At 45.1% G+C, this 15,659-nt stretch overlaps 2 protein-coding genes across 3 annotated transcripts; one reads left to right on the forward strand and one right to left on the reverse strand.

Annotated features, from left to right (window-relative positions):
* Nucleotides 1–98: 98 nt before the first annotated feature.
* On the reverse strand, nucleotides 99–10,095 carry HSPD1 (heat shock protein family D (Hsp60) member 1). The gene is made up of 12 exons (XM_050899985.1): nucleotides 10,016–10,095; nucleotides 8,899–9,074; nucleotides 5,709–5,961; nucleotides 5,075–5,157; nucleotides 4,258–4,353; nucleotides 3,848–3,941; nucleotides 3,271–3,439; nucleotides 2,824–2,923; nucleotides 1,651–1,896; nucleotides 1,134–1,308; nucleotides 360–538; nucleotides 99–275 (listed from the first exon to the last, which is right to left on the reverse strand). Exons 2-12 carry the CDS (start codon nucleotides 9,070–9,072, stop codon nucleotides 99–101), a joined length of 1,746 nt encoding a protein of 581 aa, XP_050755942.1. The 5' UTR covers nucleotides 9,073–9,074; nucleotides 10,016–10,095.
* A 473-nt stretch (nucleotides 10,096–10,568) lies between these two features.
* Nucleotides 10,569–15,353, forward strand: HSPE1 (heat shock protein family E (Hsp10) member 1). 2 transcript variants are annotated; one of them, XM_050900304.1, is made up of 4 exons: nucleotides 10,569–10,654; nucleotides 12,683–12,847; nucleotides 14,327–14,416; nucleotides 14,998–15,353. In XM_050900304.1, the coding sequence occupies exons 1-4, from the start codon at nucleotides 10,652–10,654 to the stop codon at nucleotides 15,046–15,048; spliced, it is 309 nt and encodes a 102-aa protein (XP_050756261.1). In that variant the 5' UTR covers nucleotides 10,569–10,651; the 3' UTR covers nucleotides 15,049–15,353. The 2 variants fall into 2 exon arrangements, with proteins under 2 accessions (XP_050756261.1, XP_050756260.1); XM_050900303.1 differs by lacking the exon at nucleotides 10,569–10,654 and adding an exon at nucleotides 11,057–11,154.
* Nucleotides 15,354–15,659: the final 306 nt, after the last annotated feature.

The following is a 15,659-nucleotide window of genomic DNA, read 5'->3' on the forward strand; positions in this document are numbered from 1 at the left end:
TTCTTTTAAACACCAGCCTCACTTCAGTCACTATCCACCCTCTTGCACTGACAGCTGAAGTTTTTAAAGTCAGAACTGTCAGTCTTAAACGGCACAGCTCATGATGCATCCCCATCCCAGGAATCAGAACATGCCCCCCCCATTCCTCCCCCCATCCCCCCCATTCCTCCCATTGCCGGCTCCTTTTCTTCTTTAGGAATTTCAGTCACCACTGCTTCTGCTGTTGATAAGAGAGACGCAACACCTGCAGCGTCCATCAGGGCAGTTCTCACAACCTAAAAATAGCAAGGAAATAACTTAATACCTGCTGGCTATGGCGGGAGGAAGGAAAGCTGAGAATTAAGACCATTTGAGGTTACCTTCGTTGGGTCTATGATGCCTTTTTCTACCATATTTACAAAGTCCCCAAGCATTGCATCATAGCCAACTTCTGATGGACTCTGCAGGATTTTTTCAACTATTAACGATCCTTCAACGCCTGCATTCTTTGCAATAGTCATTGCTGGGATTTTCAGCGTTCTCTTTATTATTTCAATGCCTGTAAGAACAAGGATGTTTACAATTACGTGTTACATACGCTGCTCCTACTGCCAAGGCAGGCACTCGTGTGCTGGGGATCAATACAAAAAGAAAACTCTGAGCAAGAACATAAGCTATTTTTATCAGTTCCAGGGGCAAAACTTCTCTGCTACTTGACGTTTGTCAACAAATGAAATCTTTGCAGGATATTCACACACGTTTTAGTTTTACTTCTGCGAAAGGTAGCAAGGAGTATTATTACTGTAACATGGCACAAAGCCTTTTTCCATTTGATCTGCCACACACTCTCTTAAGCATTCTTAGATTGTGTCTGTCTGCAATGGCTGTAAGTGTCAACTTAATTCTTCCTGTAACGGTTTGCAATTCTTTCCAGGGGGTACTGCTGCTTTATTGTTAGTGGTTCTTTCACATCCAAGTCAGGGACACAGGGAAAGCTCCTTCCCACTGGAAAGCAGAGACCACCATGCCAAGGGGTTATGAGGTTCTAAAGATCAAGTAACTCAAAACTCAGGGAAAGCAAGCTTATAAAGCCTCAGGACAGAAGAAAGTCTCCTTTTAACACTTCTACACACACGTTCAAGTAATTTACTTACCAATTTTCTGGTCTTCGTTGGCTGGAGCTAAGGCATCTAATGCTGGAATGCAGCGAAGCAACGCACAGCCGCCACCTGGAACAATGCCTTCCTCTACAGCAGCACGGGTCGCATTCAGGGCGTCAGTAACTCTGTCCTTCTTCTCATTCACTTCAACATCACTTGTGCCACCAACCTACAACAAGCAAGCCACACGTCAAGGTGCACACAAGGAGCCCGGGTGGGAGAGCACTGCTGGCCACGGAACTGCTGCCGCAAAATGAAACAGCCAACTGGAGTCACTAACTGAGAAGTGCCACAAAGTGCCATGCTCTCCCATACTGGCACTGTTCCTTCGTACCTCAGCGCTCAAGAAGCCTAACACAGTTTTAGCCCATTATTTCGTCAAGTTCTTAATACCAAAGCGTAGCTTAATACCAAATCAACTGCTAAGATGATGAGACAACCACACAGTAGTAACTTAGGTTGACAATAAAGGACTGATACCGCCCCTTTCCTATGAAGTTTAACTTCTCACCTTCAATACCGCTACTCCATCAGAGAGTTTGGCCAATCGCTCATTCAGTTTCTCTTTTTCATATTCACTTGTGGTAACTTCCAGCTGTTCAATAATTTCTTGAATACGCTTTTCAATTTGAGCCTTTTCACCCTTCCCCTTTAGAAGCATGGTGTCATCTTTTGTCACAATGACCTCTCCAACTTTACCAAAGTCGTGAGGCTGAATATCTTCCACATTTAGGCTCAAACCCTCTTCTCCAAACACCTGAAACAAATTACGTGAAAAGTTGGAATTCACAGCTTCTCCATACATGCGTTTTTTATTTATAGACACACGAACACACACAGCAGGCTAACAGCGCAAAATAATCACGCTACTGCAGCCAAGTTGAACGACACTCCTCCTAACAGAGTCCAGGCACGCAGGTACCTCACGAGCCTGCCCCCACGGAAGAGGGAACTGCCAACTTCTCATTCATGCCTGACTAGTGTAACGCACTGATTCAGAGTGCCTGGGAAGTAGAGTTGTGTTACAGAGTCCTCCTCGTATTTCGAGGAGTTACGAACGTTGGCACTAAACTGACTTCAGAATAGAGTTTGCTGCTTTGTTACTTTGTGCTCCAGTTAGCTTAAACATTAAGTTTTATTTCAATAACCACCTTTGGATCCCAATATCATGCTATGATTTTGAAGTGTGTATAAAAAAAAGCAGCATAAAGGGACACTAATCAGCACATCAACTATTTGAAAAGTTGAGTACAAAAGAAAATTATCCAGTCCATCCCAAACATTTAAAAGAATTACATTTGCCATACTCGAGTCTGGACAATTGTGAGACAATCAGTTTTATAAGGTGGCAAGAAAGCTTCGCTATTTCTAAGAAATTTCCTTGAAGTCTCTCCTTCCCCTTAAGAACCTAAATGCTGCAAGGAAATTGTGTGTAACCTCAGTCAGTTAAAGGGACATATTACTCATGGCTGGTCAGGGCTGTATTACACCACAATTATCAATATCCGCATTTAAAAAAAATATGAAGATTCAAACAGAATTACTGTTACAGTTTTGAAAGAACAGGACACAGCCTGCAACACAGCAAATACAAGCCATGGACCTAAAAATATACATTCTTTTCCTCCTTAAAAACCATTCGCATTTCTTAGAGCAAAAAGCCACTTAAAACATCATTACTTACAGCACCGCCAGTAGCGATTGCCATATCCTTAAGCTGGTTTTTCCTGTTGTCACCAAAACCTGGTGCTTTTACAGCAACAACCTGAAGCCCAACCTTCAGTCTGAAGAGAAGAATTCGGAGAGCAACATTCCACATGTGTTCAGAGAATGAGTCTAATTACTAAAGCAAATTATTTCAGTACAGCTTTAACAATCAAGCAAACAGAGACCTTCACGAACGGAGCTGGTTTTGCTCAAAAAGGTAGTTAGGAAACACCCGAAGTTCTGTCCGAACTGACACAAAGTATGGCTGTGTACAAAAGCTGCTGTTTCTTTGGTACTGATGAAAGAACAGACAACAGCACTGCGTCGTAGCAATTCAAATACATGCTTTTGTACGTATTCCTTTAAAAGGATAAAAATGCAGAAAAAGAAGTATTTGTCTAAAAGTATGCATTTTAAGCCTCACCTGTTCAAGACCAGAGTGCTGAGGGCTTCTCCATCAACATCTTCAGCAATAATGACCAAAGGTTTGCGGTGAGCATTGGCAATTTCAAGAGCTGGAACTATGGACTGTACACTAGAAATTTTCTTTTCACTGATTAAAACATAAGCGTCCTGGAATTCACATTTCTGCCCTGCAGAAACAACACGCATTATCTGAGCAATCCGGTTATAAAAACGTTATCAAGCATTCTCCTGAACTTAAGGAGCTACTTTGGAGCAACTGTCGCACTTTTCAACGGCATTGAAAAAAGAGACGCAAATTGTTTCCTCCAAGACTCCACTTTCAATTCTACATTGTTCCGCAGTGCTGCAGGGCCAGCTTGACGTTAGCATGGACACTGTCCACACTTAGCAGAGAAGAAAAAAAACCCCAAAGATTCCAAGCTTTTACTAAGAGAAGTTTCTGATGGGGAAGGACCCCCTTGTCCTATTTGCTGTGGTACGTAGTGTAACAGATTGTAAAGTCTTTGTAACAGGTACTATTCTTTCTAACTTGCAAGAGCCACTGTAAGGTATCTGACATGTTCTTGTTAACTCACCTTTGGTTGTATTAATAAAATACGGAGAGATGTAGCCTCTGTCAAATTTCATACCCTCAATGATTTCCAATTCATCGTTTAGAGTTTTTCCATCCTGTTTAGATGCAAGAAAGTCCGCATTAAAGATCCCTTATTTACTACCAAAAGCACAAGTATAGTTTTAGCATACTACGCACAACAGAATGAAAGGCTCTGCACCACACGTCAGTTCTATGTGCTTCCCTTCAAAATAGAAGGATTCTAAGAGGGAACAGTGATCAAACCCTGATCTAAAGGAGCTGGGGAGGGAGGAATTACGGTGGGATACCATATGTGAGCAGCAGCAGCTACACCACAGGCCACAAAAGCCAGCCCGAACTGCAGCAGAGACAGTCGCTTTGCACTTAGTCTGTATGTTGGCCAGTTCTTACCTTGACAGTGATCACACCCTTTCGTCCAACTTTTTTCATTGCATCGGAGATTATATTGCCAATTTCCTGATCTCCATTTGCTGATATCGTGGCAACCTGGAACAGTAAGCCATTTACTCTCATTTCACAATACAAGCGATTTGTTTCCTCACTATAAAGAAAATCAGAATAACCATTTTCAATTCTCACGTTTCCTGACAAGACAGGGCAGCTGACTGTAGCACGCCCACTCCGGCATCCAAGAACTCCATTAGAAGGGCTAACGGCTCTTGGGCAGCTCAAGCACAGGGCCAGATCCCATGCACTGGGCTCATGCAGCACACACAGGCCATCTGAATCTCTGGCCACGGGGAGAAATAAGCCACAAAAGCCAGCACACGTGGTGCCTGAGACCCAGCTGGGCACCCACCTCAACCTGAACCTCCCACAGCAGATCCACCACACCCCCAGAAGCCTGCCATCACCTCCCATGCACAAACACATCTTTCCTCTCGTCAGTTCTTCTCAGGTATACAAATTTATGTTTTAAGACCGCATTTTGGAATGAAACTTGAAGATGAGAAAAACTACCTACTTCTGAACTAACTTCTAGCAGTGTAATTGAAGGCAGAATACTGGGAATTTTAAATAACCTCAGAAAATGAAAGTGTTACCATGAAGATCATTCAATGAAACATACTCTGAATCTTGATATATAAAGAAAAAGGTGTCATAGATGCACAACCTAATGCCATTAAACCTGATTTTACAAAGCTGTTCTTCAGAAAAAGCTATGTCAACTTGGTTTAATTTTCCTTTTTTTTTTTTTTTTTTTAACCTGTGCAATTTCTTCTGGAGTTGTAACAGGTTTAGACAGCTTCTTCAGTTCCGCTATGACAGCATCAACTGCAAGCATCACCCCTAAAGATGAACAGAATACTTGTGAGTGAACAAAACAAGGTATACAGCACAGAAAAAAAACCCCCAAACCACAAACAGGTTAAGTTTCAAACCAAAGTCCACATTGCAAAAATGCATCAAGTTTGCACGTTCAAAAACAAGTGACTGGCAGTTCTAGTTCCATATTGTCATTTGTATACCTAGGGATCATTTTTTGGAATGGATGTGACACACTTTCAGTCATGATCGAAATTTATGGCAAATTTATTTACATTGCATCAGTAAATTTATATACTGATCAGAAATTAATTAAATGCAGAAATGGAGTTTACCTACGACAAATTAAACAAGTTAACTGCATATAAAATAGTAAAATGATTAGAAAAATGAAGAATTGTTCAGAGTAAGCAAGGTAACAGAAACTAGTTGGTTCTCTATGCATTGCTCTTCATACAGAGCTTTATGCGGCTCTTCAAAAAGGCGGCAACTTATTCAGGAAGCCAGTCAAATTTGGGATATGAAAAGTAAAAAGACAGTGATTAAACATTAAAAAGAAGGGAAAAAAAAATTACCCCTCCTGATTTCTACTGGATTAGCTCCTTTGCTGATCTTCTCAAAGCCCTCCTTGGCAATAGCACGTGCAAGTACCGTTGCAGTAGTGGTACCATCTCCTGCTTCTTCATTTGTATTGTTGGCAACATCTTGAACTAACCTGGCTCCAATATTTTTGTATTTGTCTTTTAGGTCAATTGCCTTCGCTACTGTCACACCGTCTTTTGTCACTTTGGGACTTCCCCAGCTCTGTTCAATAATAACTGTTCTTCCCTAGGGTGACAAAGAACAAATATTAAATCAAAGCCACGTAATCCACAGCATGTTACTCTAGGAGTTCAACTGAAGATGAAGATCCTTTTGAACAGCCACAGCTGAACAGAAACATCGCCTTGCACAGAGCTTTCAGCTGGGACTTTTTTCAAGCCCACACATTACCAAGGTCCTGCAAAACTGGAAAAATGGCTCAAAGGTTTTATAATTCCACAGAATGAGGCTTCATTCTCCAGCCATAATGCTTAATACCACAGACTCAGAAGTCTGCAACTAAAATAAGACCGGCCTTACAGAGAAAAATAATTGAAGAGATTCCCTCCACTACTGATATTTTCCTCCAAAATTAAGGTATAGCAACATAATGAACTAAATTTGCAAAACTTCCATCAAATCACAATAAAAAGTCTATGTGATTGAAAAACAGTAACACAAAGCTCAATTTGTTGCACGTTCTGGGGAAAAAAACAGCAGACACTTGCAAACCTTATCAGTGATTAGCAAAGAGAACTGAGAATACTTAACAAATTTGTGTTAACATGTTGCAATAATTTGTCAAACATGCAAGTTAACAAGCCTTTCTTCTCCTAGCCCGCATTTGCAGTCAACTAAAAAGCTGGACTATCCTATGCAACATATACAGACACAGTTAATATGGGAAACTATGGACCATACAGGGAACACAGGGCAGATGCACCTGCACAAGAGGATTGCTTGTTCCTAGATGAATTCAGTAGCTCGAATAGCTGCCCCAATCAATCACGTTCCAGTTTGAGCTGGAGGTGGCAGAAATGCAAGGAGCCACCTCTGCTGCACTGCTGCCCTGAAACTCTTTAGCTATCCTGACAGCTGGAGCTGTTGGAAGAGGGGAAGGGAGAGCAACTGCCCCACCTCACCGCTGTCGCTCCCAGCTGACCCCGCACAAGTCCCCTCACCTGGCCTCTCAGGTCCAGCTCAGAGCTGACCACGCCGGCGCCTGCCGAGACACTGCCGTAGCTGATCACACACCAGTGCGGCTTCAGCTCCAACCAGAGTTTGGATCACGTGCCAAGCCAGCTAGCTAAGGACTCCCATACAGCGTGCTACCACTGTGGTGCACTGTGTTCCTTGCGTGCACAGAGCCCACCCACATCTGCCTCAATGATTTAACTAACTTTGGATTCCTGCCAGGCACAAGGCTACACTGCTTCTGAAGCACAACTAGCGCCAGAAGCTGCAAAAGAAACACTAAGCTTCACTTACTGATGTTGAACTTGTGAAAGAGCTTACATAATTCTAACTCTGTGCTATAAAACAATTATGCCAAAATAATGCATAATCTGACTTCTTACTGCTATTTTATTTGAGCTGCACTTCTCCTAAATCTAAAAGTGGTTCACGAGTAAGAAAACTCTCTCTGGAGGATCCTGCTACTGACAAGTTCTTCATGTAGTCTCTCTTTGTTTTGCTTAATTTTATTCTCTATTTTGACACGGTCTTATTCCAAATGTTTGTTTGGTAGCTATGAGGAGAGTGGCACAACAAAATCTACTTAAATCCGACCACATTAAAGGACTTACACTCAACAAACACTCATCTGTGTTTCTGAAAAAAGGACCACCACCAGTAAATACACATGCATTTTGAATGGCCTTGCATATCAAGAATGCAAGCACTCACATAAACTAGTTCCGACAAAGTAATCAACATGCTGGCAGCAGTATCAAAAGATGGTGTGAGACTGCAAACCACATTTCTTTAAATACAGAACAGTGCCAAAGGGAAGTTTCCTCACCAGAGTGATATTTCTTAAAACTGCTAGAAGCAGAATCAGGCATTACAGTACAATCCCTAAATTTCTACAAATACACGGAGAACAGCAGACAAAGTGAGAACACTGGAACAAAAACCCCACAAGGTTACAGTAAATTGCATCAGGAACTGCCCTTTAACCAGTGCATTAGAACTATGCTTAGGCATTCACAAAGTAGCCTGATCCAAAAAAACAAGAGTTAAATTAACTGACTACACTTAAACTTTGTTCCTTTACGGAAAACAGCCACAGCTTGCTGACATCACCATTCCTTAACCTTCATCTGCTCAGCTTATGGCATTTCTGCCTTTGAAGAAAGCTAACAGAGCACCAAAAATGTCCAAGAAATACATGAATGAATTTTACAGAGACCAACCGCCTTGAGAAAAACTACCATGCATATGCTGTTATTATATAAAACAGATATTCCTATGAGCCCAAAGAAAATCAGCGTCTCTTCCTTAAAAAGGAATCTCATTTGAAATCTTACTGCACATTGCATGACTATGCAGAATACAGTAGCTAGTTTTCCAAAAGACCTATAACTTACAGGGAATCATACACTATATTATGTCCTATAAGCAACACAAATGAGTGCCACCGCCACAGAATTTCACTTAAGCTGGTGACATTTACCAGCCAAGGGAAGACTCAACATTACGCTTACAATGTTTCTTTCACCTTGTTAATATTAGTATTAAAAGGTAAAGTGATACAAAACTGTAATTTGTAAAAAAAAAAACCACCACCAACCGCCCCCCCACATGCTAATTAACCCACCTCATGATATAGATAAATTATCTACCACATTGTTACAGGCTATCAGCTGAGCCATGGTAACCTATTATGCACATCCCCTTAACCTTCAAACTGTTTGAACAAATATACTGCACCTTTCACAGTGATCCAATTAATTTTACTTTGTTACTATGAAAAGCACATGCACTACTGTCACAGTTCAGGTGACAAAAATGAGAATATGGCTGCCTGCAGTAGTCTGTCCATACCCCTACATCTTTGTGTTAGAGATCTGCAGATGGTAATCATGCGGCTCTACCGAGGAAAAACTAACAACTGGTTTCTACTATGATGTTTTCAACCAGGTCAAAGTGTTAACGTAAAATAAATGCAAAATATTCCATTACCTTTGGCCCCATGGTGACAGCTACAGCATCCGCTAGAAGATCTACTCCTTGAAGCATAAGAGCTCTAGCATCTGCTCCAAACTTAACATCTTTTGCATATGCTCGTGTTAGATGGGGGGCGAGTGCTCTGGACACTGGCCTTATCTGACGGAGTACTGTAGATAAACGGAGCATGTCTGAAAGATTAAAACAAATCCAGAGGAAAATATAAGCATTATGTTTTTGCACAGCTAATTCTAGGATAAAAGAGGGGAAAAGGATTCAGGAAGTTAAGCAGGTGACCATGAACTTTTAGTTTTTCGACTGAATGAAATGGAGACACACAAGCAACCGCAACTAACAGGGCCGGGGAGCCCAGATCCTCAAGGCAAGATCTGGGCTGCAGCAGCTCCTCACTGAGCAGCCTCCAGCAACTCCGAGCTCCTCCCGCCGGGCCTTCCCCGGCAGCAGGACGGGAGACCGTGAGGGCACGGCGGAACACCCGCAGCTCCGTTTGTCAGGCGGCTCTCCCCAGCAGCGGCTCAGCGCGGGGGGCCGCGCACGCCAGGGGCTGCGGCAGCGGTGCCGTTCCGGCGGGCGCCCGGGCGAGGCTCCCGCGCCCGACTCCCCTCTCGCAAGGGCAGCGCGCACCGCGCGGCCAGGCCAGCAGAGGCGAAGGGCCGCCGCCGTCCCGCGGCGCGGCGCGGAGGGGTCCCGGGGCCCTGCCGGGCCCCCAGGGCGGGCGGGCGAGCCAGGCCCTCCGGCCACATGTCCGCTTCCATCAGGACACGCGCAGCAAGGTCAAGAGCCGCTCGCCCCCTGCCGCCAGCCCGACCGCGCTGCACCGCCGGGGCCCCGCCGCGCCGGCATCGCCCCCGCGCGGGTGGGGGTGCGGGGGCCTCGCCCCAGCCGCCTCGCCCCCACGCCCGAGCTCACGACCGCCCCTCTCCCCCCTCAGCGCGCGGGCGGCCGTTAGCGCCGCGCGCTGGGAACAGGCCTGGTTGTTAGCCGCGCGGGCACCCCTCCCCCCCAACGGTAACGGCTGCCGCAGCGGGAAGGGGCCGGGGGCAGCACCCCCGGCCCACTGGCACCCCCTCTCCATGCCGGGCCGGGCCAGCGGCCGCGCTCCCGCGCTCACCTGCGGGCAGCGTGGGGGAAGCAGCAGGCACCTCCGCCGTCCGCACTCAAAGCTGAGCGGGCAGATCTGCGCGTAGGAGCGGGGAGGCGCTGAGCACCCACTGCCTCCGCCCCGCCCCCGGCCAGGCACCGGCCCATGTGGGGCTCCGCACCGCCCGGCCCGGGAACCAGCATAGCCGCCGCGGCCCCGCCCCTGGCGGGAGGAGCGCGGCCGCGCTCGACGACGGCCCTCCTGCAGCGCTGGGGCGCCGGCCGCGCTGCGCGCATGCGCGGCAGGCTCCAGCATGAACCACTCAGGTTCCGGGGCCCGCCAATTCCAGAACCTTCTGGAACGCTCATGCTCGCCGAAGGTCAAAGTTGAGCTGACCTCACTTCCGGGCGGGCGTCCGACGCCGCGAGCCGGCGGGCGCTGGGCAGCGCGGTTTGCGGCGCCGCCGGGGTGCCAGCCGCCTCCCGAAACGGGACGTGACCCCAGGGCCCAAAAATAAGCGGCGGAATTAAAGCTGACCGGGGCCGGGGCGGGGGGACGGGCTCCGCCCCGGGGCGGGGCGCCGGGCGCGCATGCGCAGGCGGTGACCTTTCTCACGTGTGCCTGCGGCGGCCCAGTCACTGTGTGGCAGGGAGCACAGCAGCCGCCATGGTGAGTGCCCGCCGCTCGCACCCCGGCCCCGGCGCCCAGCGGCGGAAGCGGGGAGGTCCCCGCAGGGCCTGGTGGCGGGCCCACTTGTCTGCCGCGGGCGGGTCGCCGCCGGGGGCCTCTGAGCAGCCCGCGGCCACGCCGCCGCGCGCGGGTGTTAGCTCAGCCTGCTGAGGCCGGCAGCGGCGGCCTCTGTCGTGCCCGTGGGGCCGGGCTGAGCCGCGGGAGGGAGGGAGGGCGGGCGGTGACGGGCCCTCGCCTGCGGGCGCAGCGGTTCCGTGAGGCGCGGCGCTCGCCAGCCCCGCCGGGCGTTAGCAGCGAGCCGCTCCCCGCTGGGGGTGCCCGCAGCGGTCTGGAAGCGCCGCAAGGTCACGCAGTCCGCCGGGTAGAAAACGGCTGCACCGGCAAGCGCGGAGGCTGCGGGCCAGGACGTGGCGGGGATGTTTGTAGGTGCTGCCTTTGGCTTGCCAGACGCTTCAGTTAAACGTTCCTGCCTGCCTGCGGTAACGGGCGCATCCCGTTAGCGGTAAGCGCGCTGGGCAGGGCTGCACGTGCCGCGGTGTGGTCCTGCGGAGCCGGCAGATAAAACCGAAACGTTTTATGCTGCGTTCTTCGTCATTCATTCTCTACATTTTATAAACTTTTTTTATAGAGATCTTGCCTTGAAGGAGAATTGGGTAAGGGCAGAGCTGCCCTTGTTCTTGCAGTGATGCTTTATTCTTATGATCCTACTAACGTGAGGAATTAGCATTTCTTAAAACTTAGTGTAAAATGCCTATGTTCGTAAGCCTGGTTGCTTATTTCTGTTAAACACAGAGCCTCTCTTTCAAAAAAACAGCATCAGAGCTGTTATCTTTACAGAATGAAAATGATCACAATTGGCAGCCTTTTCCGCCATGGTTTTTCATCATTGTGGTAGTAATGTTAGTTGGGGGACACACACATAGTTCATGTACTGCCTTTGCTCGTGCTTTGCCTGTAACTTTGTTTTCCCCTGATTTTAAAGTGTGTGTGTGCATTGATGAGTGTCAGTAAAGGGCATGTGCATGCCAGGCCCTTGTTTCTAGTTGTTTCTGTGAGTGTGGGCTCTGGGTACCTGTCTAGTGGAGCACTATCTCCTTTTGACTTGGCAAGTCGCCATATCTTTCCTTCTAAATCAAAGCAAGTTCCTTCTTCCTGACCGTTGCTTGTTGGGATTCGGTGCTTGCATTTATCTGGTACATGGGAGTTAGACTGCTGTTTCTGAAATGCAGCCAAGTAGCAGTAAGTAGTTGCAAAAAAACCCAAACCCCAAAAAACCAACAAAAAACGCACCCTAACCCTAACTCTGCTTAAGCAGAGGCAGATGTTGAAGCAGTCAAGGTAGAAGTATGCCTACCTTCCTATTTTTAGGGGCTTCAACCTAAAGTTTCCTGTAAAGTTACAGTCTATTTGTAGAAGTCAATACAAGTTACAGCACTCTCGCTTCAGACTTCAGAGGCTGTGAATCATCTGAAATGCTAAGGTTTGAAAGTACCTGAAAAAGACTGACATGGGGTACCTGGCTAGGCTTCTGCTTCTTTACTATAAAACACTCCACTACACAAATAAAAATGCAACTGTCCCAAGAGGTCCTTAATCATCATTAAATGTGGTTGTGAACTGAATAAATATAGTTTACATCATCAATAATTATGCTCACCAAACTACAGTAACTAAGGGTTTGGGATTAAAAGCCTGTGGAGCTTTTCAACCAGAGGAGGAGGAGGAGGTTGCTCCTTCTGGTGGTGGTTTATTCCCCCAACTGGAGTACATCTTCCTATGGCTGAACTGTCAGGATTGCCCAGCATCTCCTTGTGTCTTTAGCAATTTCTGATGCAATCAAAGGTGCCGTATGGTTGCTACTATTAAAAATAAATGCTAGCAGTTTTCTTAAACTATTAATTTCTCTCAAAAGAGAAATCACTTTGGGTTTGGGGTTTTTTTAAACTCTCTTTAATTGCAATTTTGTTGTAATGTTCCTCTTGTTACAATGTACAATTACTTCCACAGGCAGGAAAAGCATTTAGGAAATTTCTTCCCCTCTTTGATCGTGTTCTGGTTGAACGATGTGCAGCTGAGACAGTAACCAAAGGAGGCATCATGATTCCAGAAAAAGCTCAAGGGAAAGTGCTACAAGCGACAGTAGTAGCAGTTGGGTCGGGAGCCAGAGGAAAGGTAAATATCCTGAAGCATTACATTTGGGTAGAATTAGTAACAGTGTGGTGGTAGCTGGAATATTATCATAAGAAGGGGATGGTTGCAGTGTAAAGGTAGTGATAGCTCACAAAAATGGATGACAGCGGTGACTGAAGTTGAAAGTACAGATTCAAAGAGGAGGTAGAGATTTCAAGTTCTCCTGACTGGCTCTGACCTTGAATTCCAGCATACCTTTCGTCATTTGTAAAATGGAAAAATACTTGCCTTTTAAAAATCAATATTATTTATTGATATTTATAAGCAGCTTTAAACAGTAGTGGTGTGGGGTTTGGTGGGTGGTGGCTTTTTTTATTTTCTGGGGGTGGGGTGGTTGCATTTTGTTTGTGGGTTTGGTTGGGGTTTTTTTAGTTTTAAATACATAAACAGTATTTTGGGGGATATCTTGTTTCATCACTTCTCAGCCAAAACCTTGAAGGACTGGCAGCCTTCTTTGTTAAAATGATTACATGCCCAAATTTCTGTGACGTGTGAGCAAGGTGAAATCCCAGAATGTGGCATTCACTGTCTTGTGCTGTGCAAAATATCATTGTCCATAAGGATTAGGCTTACTGGACAAAAGAAAATCAGGAATCAAATGAAATAAGTGTTAAATAATTTCTTGTTAGTTTTGCATGTTGCATACTCATCTGGGATCATAAAAAAGGACAGTCTTCACAAAAATGCCAGTGGCTATGGGTTTCAGCATCAAAAGGGTTTTTTCCCTACCGAAGTAGTGTTCAGTTCGTAGCAATAGTGGAAAACAGGTTAAATTTCAACTTGGGCATGTTGACTTGGACTTTTTCTTTACCATGAGTCCCTCCATAGATATCATGCTGTTTTGTGTCAGTATCTGATTTCTAAAGCTTTATATTGTGAAATGGTGCTAATATTTGACTAACACGCTAATATTTTACTTATAATACAAAAATATAATTAAACTTTATCAGGTGTTTCTAAACAACTGATCTGCCAGCAACAGTGACAAGTTGATCAAAGTAACAAAGATGGGAAGGTACTTTTAACTGGCACTTGGAGAAATTAGCCTTGGCTATGGAATATGGAAATGGACTTTCCCCCTTCATTTTAGAAGGTGGTTTCATGGTCTGTCACTTAATTTCTGAGGTTTCTTGGGTGTTTTTTTCTTTAAGTGAAGTCCTATTCAGTATGTCAAGCAAAGACCTCACAGTTTTATTTACACTCAAAACTAAACAAAAATTAATTATATTCAGAAAATCACTGCAGTTTTACTGCCTAAATATTGCAGGACTCCCATGCTTGAGAATTGACTGGTGTGCTTTTCTTCCTAGTAAACCTGTATATTCTAGTTTCACTGTACAATGAAAATACAGAGTTGTGATTTCCTGGATATTTTATATGTGGATGGATCATTGTAGTTTGGAGGAATTCTATTACATCTGTCTATATTGTGGAAAACTAAGGATTTCTTTTTTCTTTCAGAATGGTGAGATTCAGCCAGTGAGCGTAAAAGTTGGTGAAAAGGTTTTGCTACCAGAATATGGTGGTACTAAGATTGTGCTAGAAGATAAGGTAGGTTTCCTAACTTTGTGAATGCAAATTAAGCTGGTTCCCAAAATGTGATACTGCCAGTGATAAATACTACAGTTACTTCATAGTGTTAGCAGCATTCAAGATATGCAGTTGTTGGTATTCAAATGGGAGCAGCTGAATCCAGCCAGCTTCTGGTACCTGTAGTACTTGCTACTTCCACCCCTGCTTAAAAGGAAGTAAGCAAGGAAACCTCTGGCCTGACTTTTGCTGGGTGGACAAAGTGGCTCCATATGCTAAGCATATATTAGAGGGAACCCTAAAAGGCTTTGAAATTACTGGGGGTATCCTTGCTTTTGACAGGGAAACCTTGCAGAACTGTCTTCTAACAGTTCTTGCACTTCCTACTACTAAGAATAGTAACTTGGTAGCCTTCCCAAAGAGTATCTTATGAACAAAAAAATCTTTTCAAGAAGTCAACATGTAGAGCTAGTCTTGGTTAGCTCACTTTTGATTTTGTACTTCATGACTGTGGTAGCCCTGACTTCAGAACAAGACAGTATTTGCAAAACAACTGAAAAAACAACTGATATGACAGGTACTAATGTTTTGTTTCTTTGCAGGACTACTACTTGTTCAGAGATGGTGACATTCTTGGGAAATATGTGGACTAAACCTGTTGCAGTATCAGTCATCCATTCCACTAAAATGCTGAAAATTTTCTTTCATCATGTAAATAATGTCCTTTATTTTATAATAAGTAGGCATTGGGCCTCTGAAATAACTTGTGATCTTACTGTAATGATGGAACACAAATAAAAATACGGTCAGTCAGAAATCAGTTGCTCTTGCTTGAGTTCCATTGAACAGTGAATTCAGATGACCACCAACCAGCCTTAATTATTCCAAACAACATCATTTTATATCCTTATCTCTCTACTGAGATTGTAAAGGTCTTTACAATAAACTTCTAAAACTATTCTGCTTCTGTCTCAGTTTCTGCTATTGCTCAGTGAAGCTGAGTCTCAATTGTGTAATGAACTAATCTCTCTGAAACAATTCAACTGTAGTAATACATTATTTTCCCTAAACATGTATGAAGTTGGGAGATGAGTTTAAAAGGGTTATCACACAGATGCAGTGATGAATGGGACTTTCAGCTAGCTCCCTGGCACATTGAACTTTACCTTAAGATAACGTGGTTTTTTAACTTCTTCTGTCTTAGCAATAGCTAAGGCACTGATACACTGGAAGACTAATGCACACAAACCACCCTGCCACAAAC

The sequence above is a fragment of the Gymnogyps californianus genome, chromosome 7 (genome assembly GCF_018139145.2).
Source record: "Gymnogyps californianus isolate 813 chromosome 7, ASM1813914v2, whole genome shotgun sequence".
Taxonomy (NCBI): domain Eukaryota; kingdom Metazoa; phylum Chordata; class Aves; order Accipitriformes; family Cathartidae; genus Gymnogyps; species Gymnogyps californianus.

What these genes read in the sequence shown, in the direction of transcription:
- HSPD1 (XM_050899985.1), bottom strand. Translation starts at nt 9,072, where the DNA reads ATGCTCCGTTTATCTACAGTACTCCGTCAGATAAGGCCAGTGTCCAGA. An exon ending in ATGGAGTAGCGGTATTGAAG is followed by an intron (nt 1,309 to 1,650) that starts GTGAGAAGTTAA and finishes TGCTTGTTGTAG; the next exon opens with GTTGGTGGCACAAGTGATGT. An exon ending in CAACGAAGACCAGAAAATTG is followed by an intron (nt 539 to 1,133) that starts GTAAGTAAATTA and finishes TTGTTCTTACAG; the next exon opens with GCATTGAAATAATAAAGAGA.
- HSPE1 (XM_050900303.1), top strand. Translation starts at nt 11,092, where the DNA reads ATGTTTGTAGGTGCTGCCTTTGGCTTGCCAGACGCTTCAGTTAAACGT. An exon ending in GGTCGGGAGCCAGAGGAAAG is followed by an intron (nt 12,848 to 14,326) that starts GTAAATATCCTG and finishes TTTTTCTTTCAG; the next exon opens with AATGGTGAGATTCAGCCAGT. An exon ending in AGATTGTGCTAGAAGATAAG is followed by an intron (nt 14,417 to 14,997) that starts GTAGGTTTCCTA and finishes GTTTCTTTGCAG; the next exon opens with GACTACTACTTGTTCAGAGA.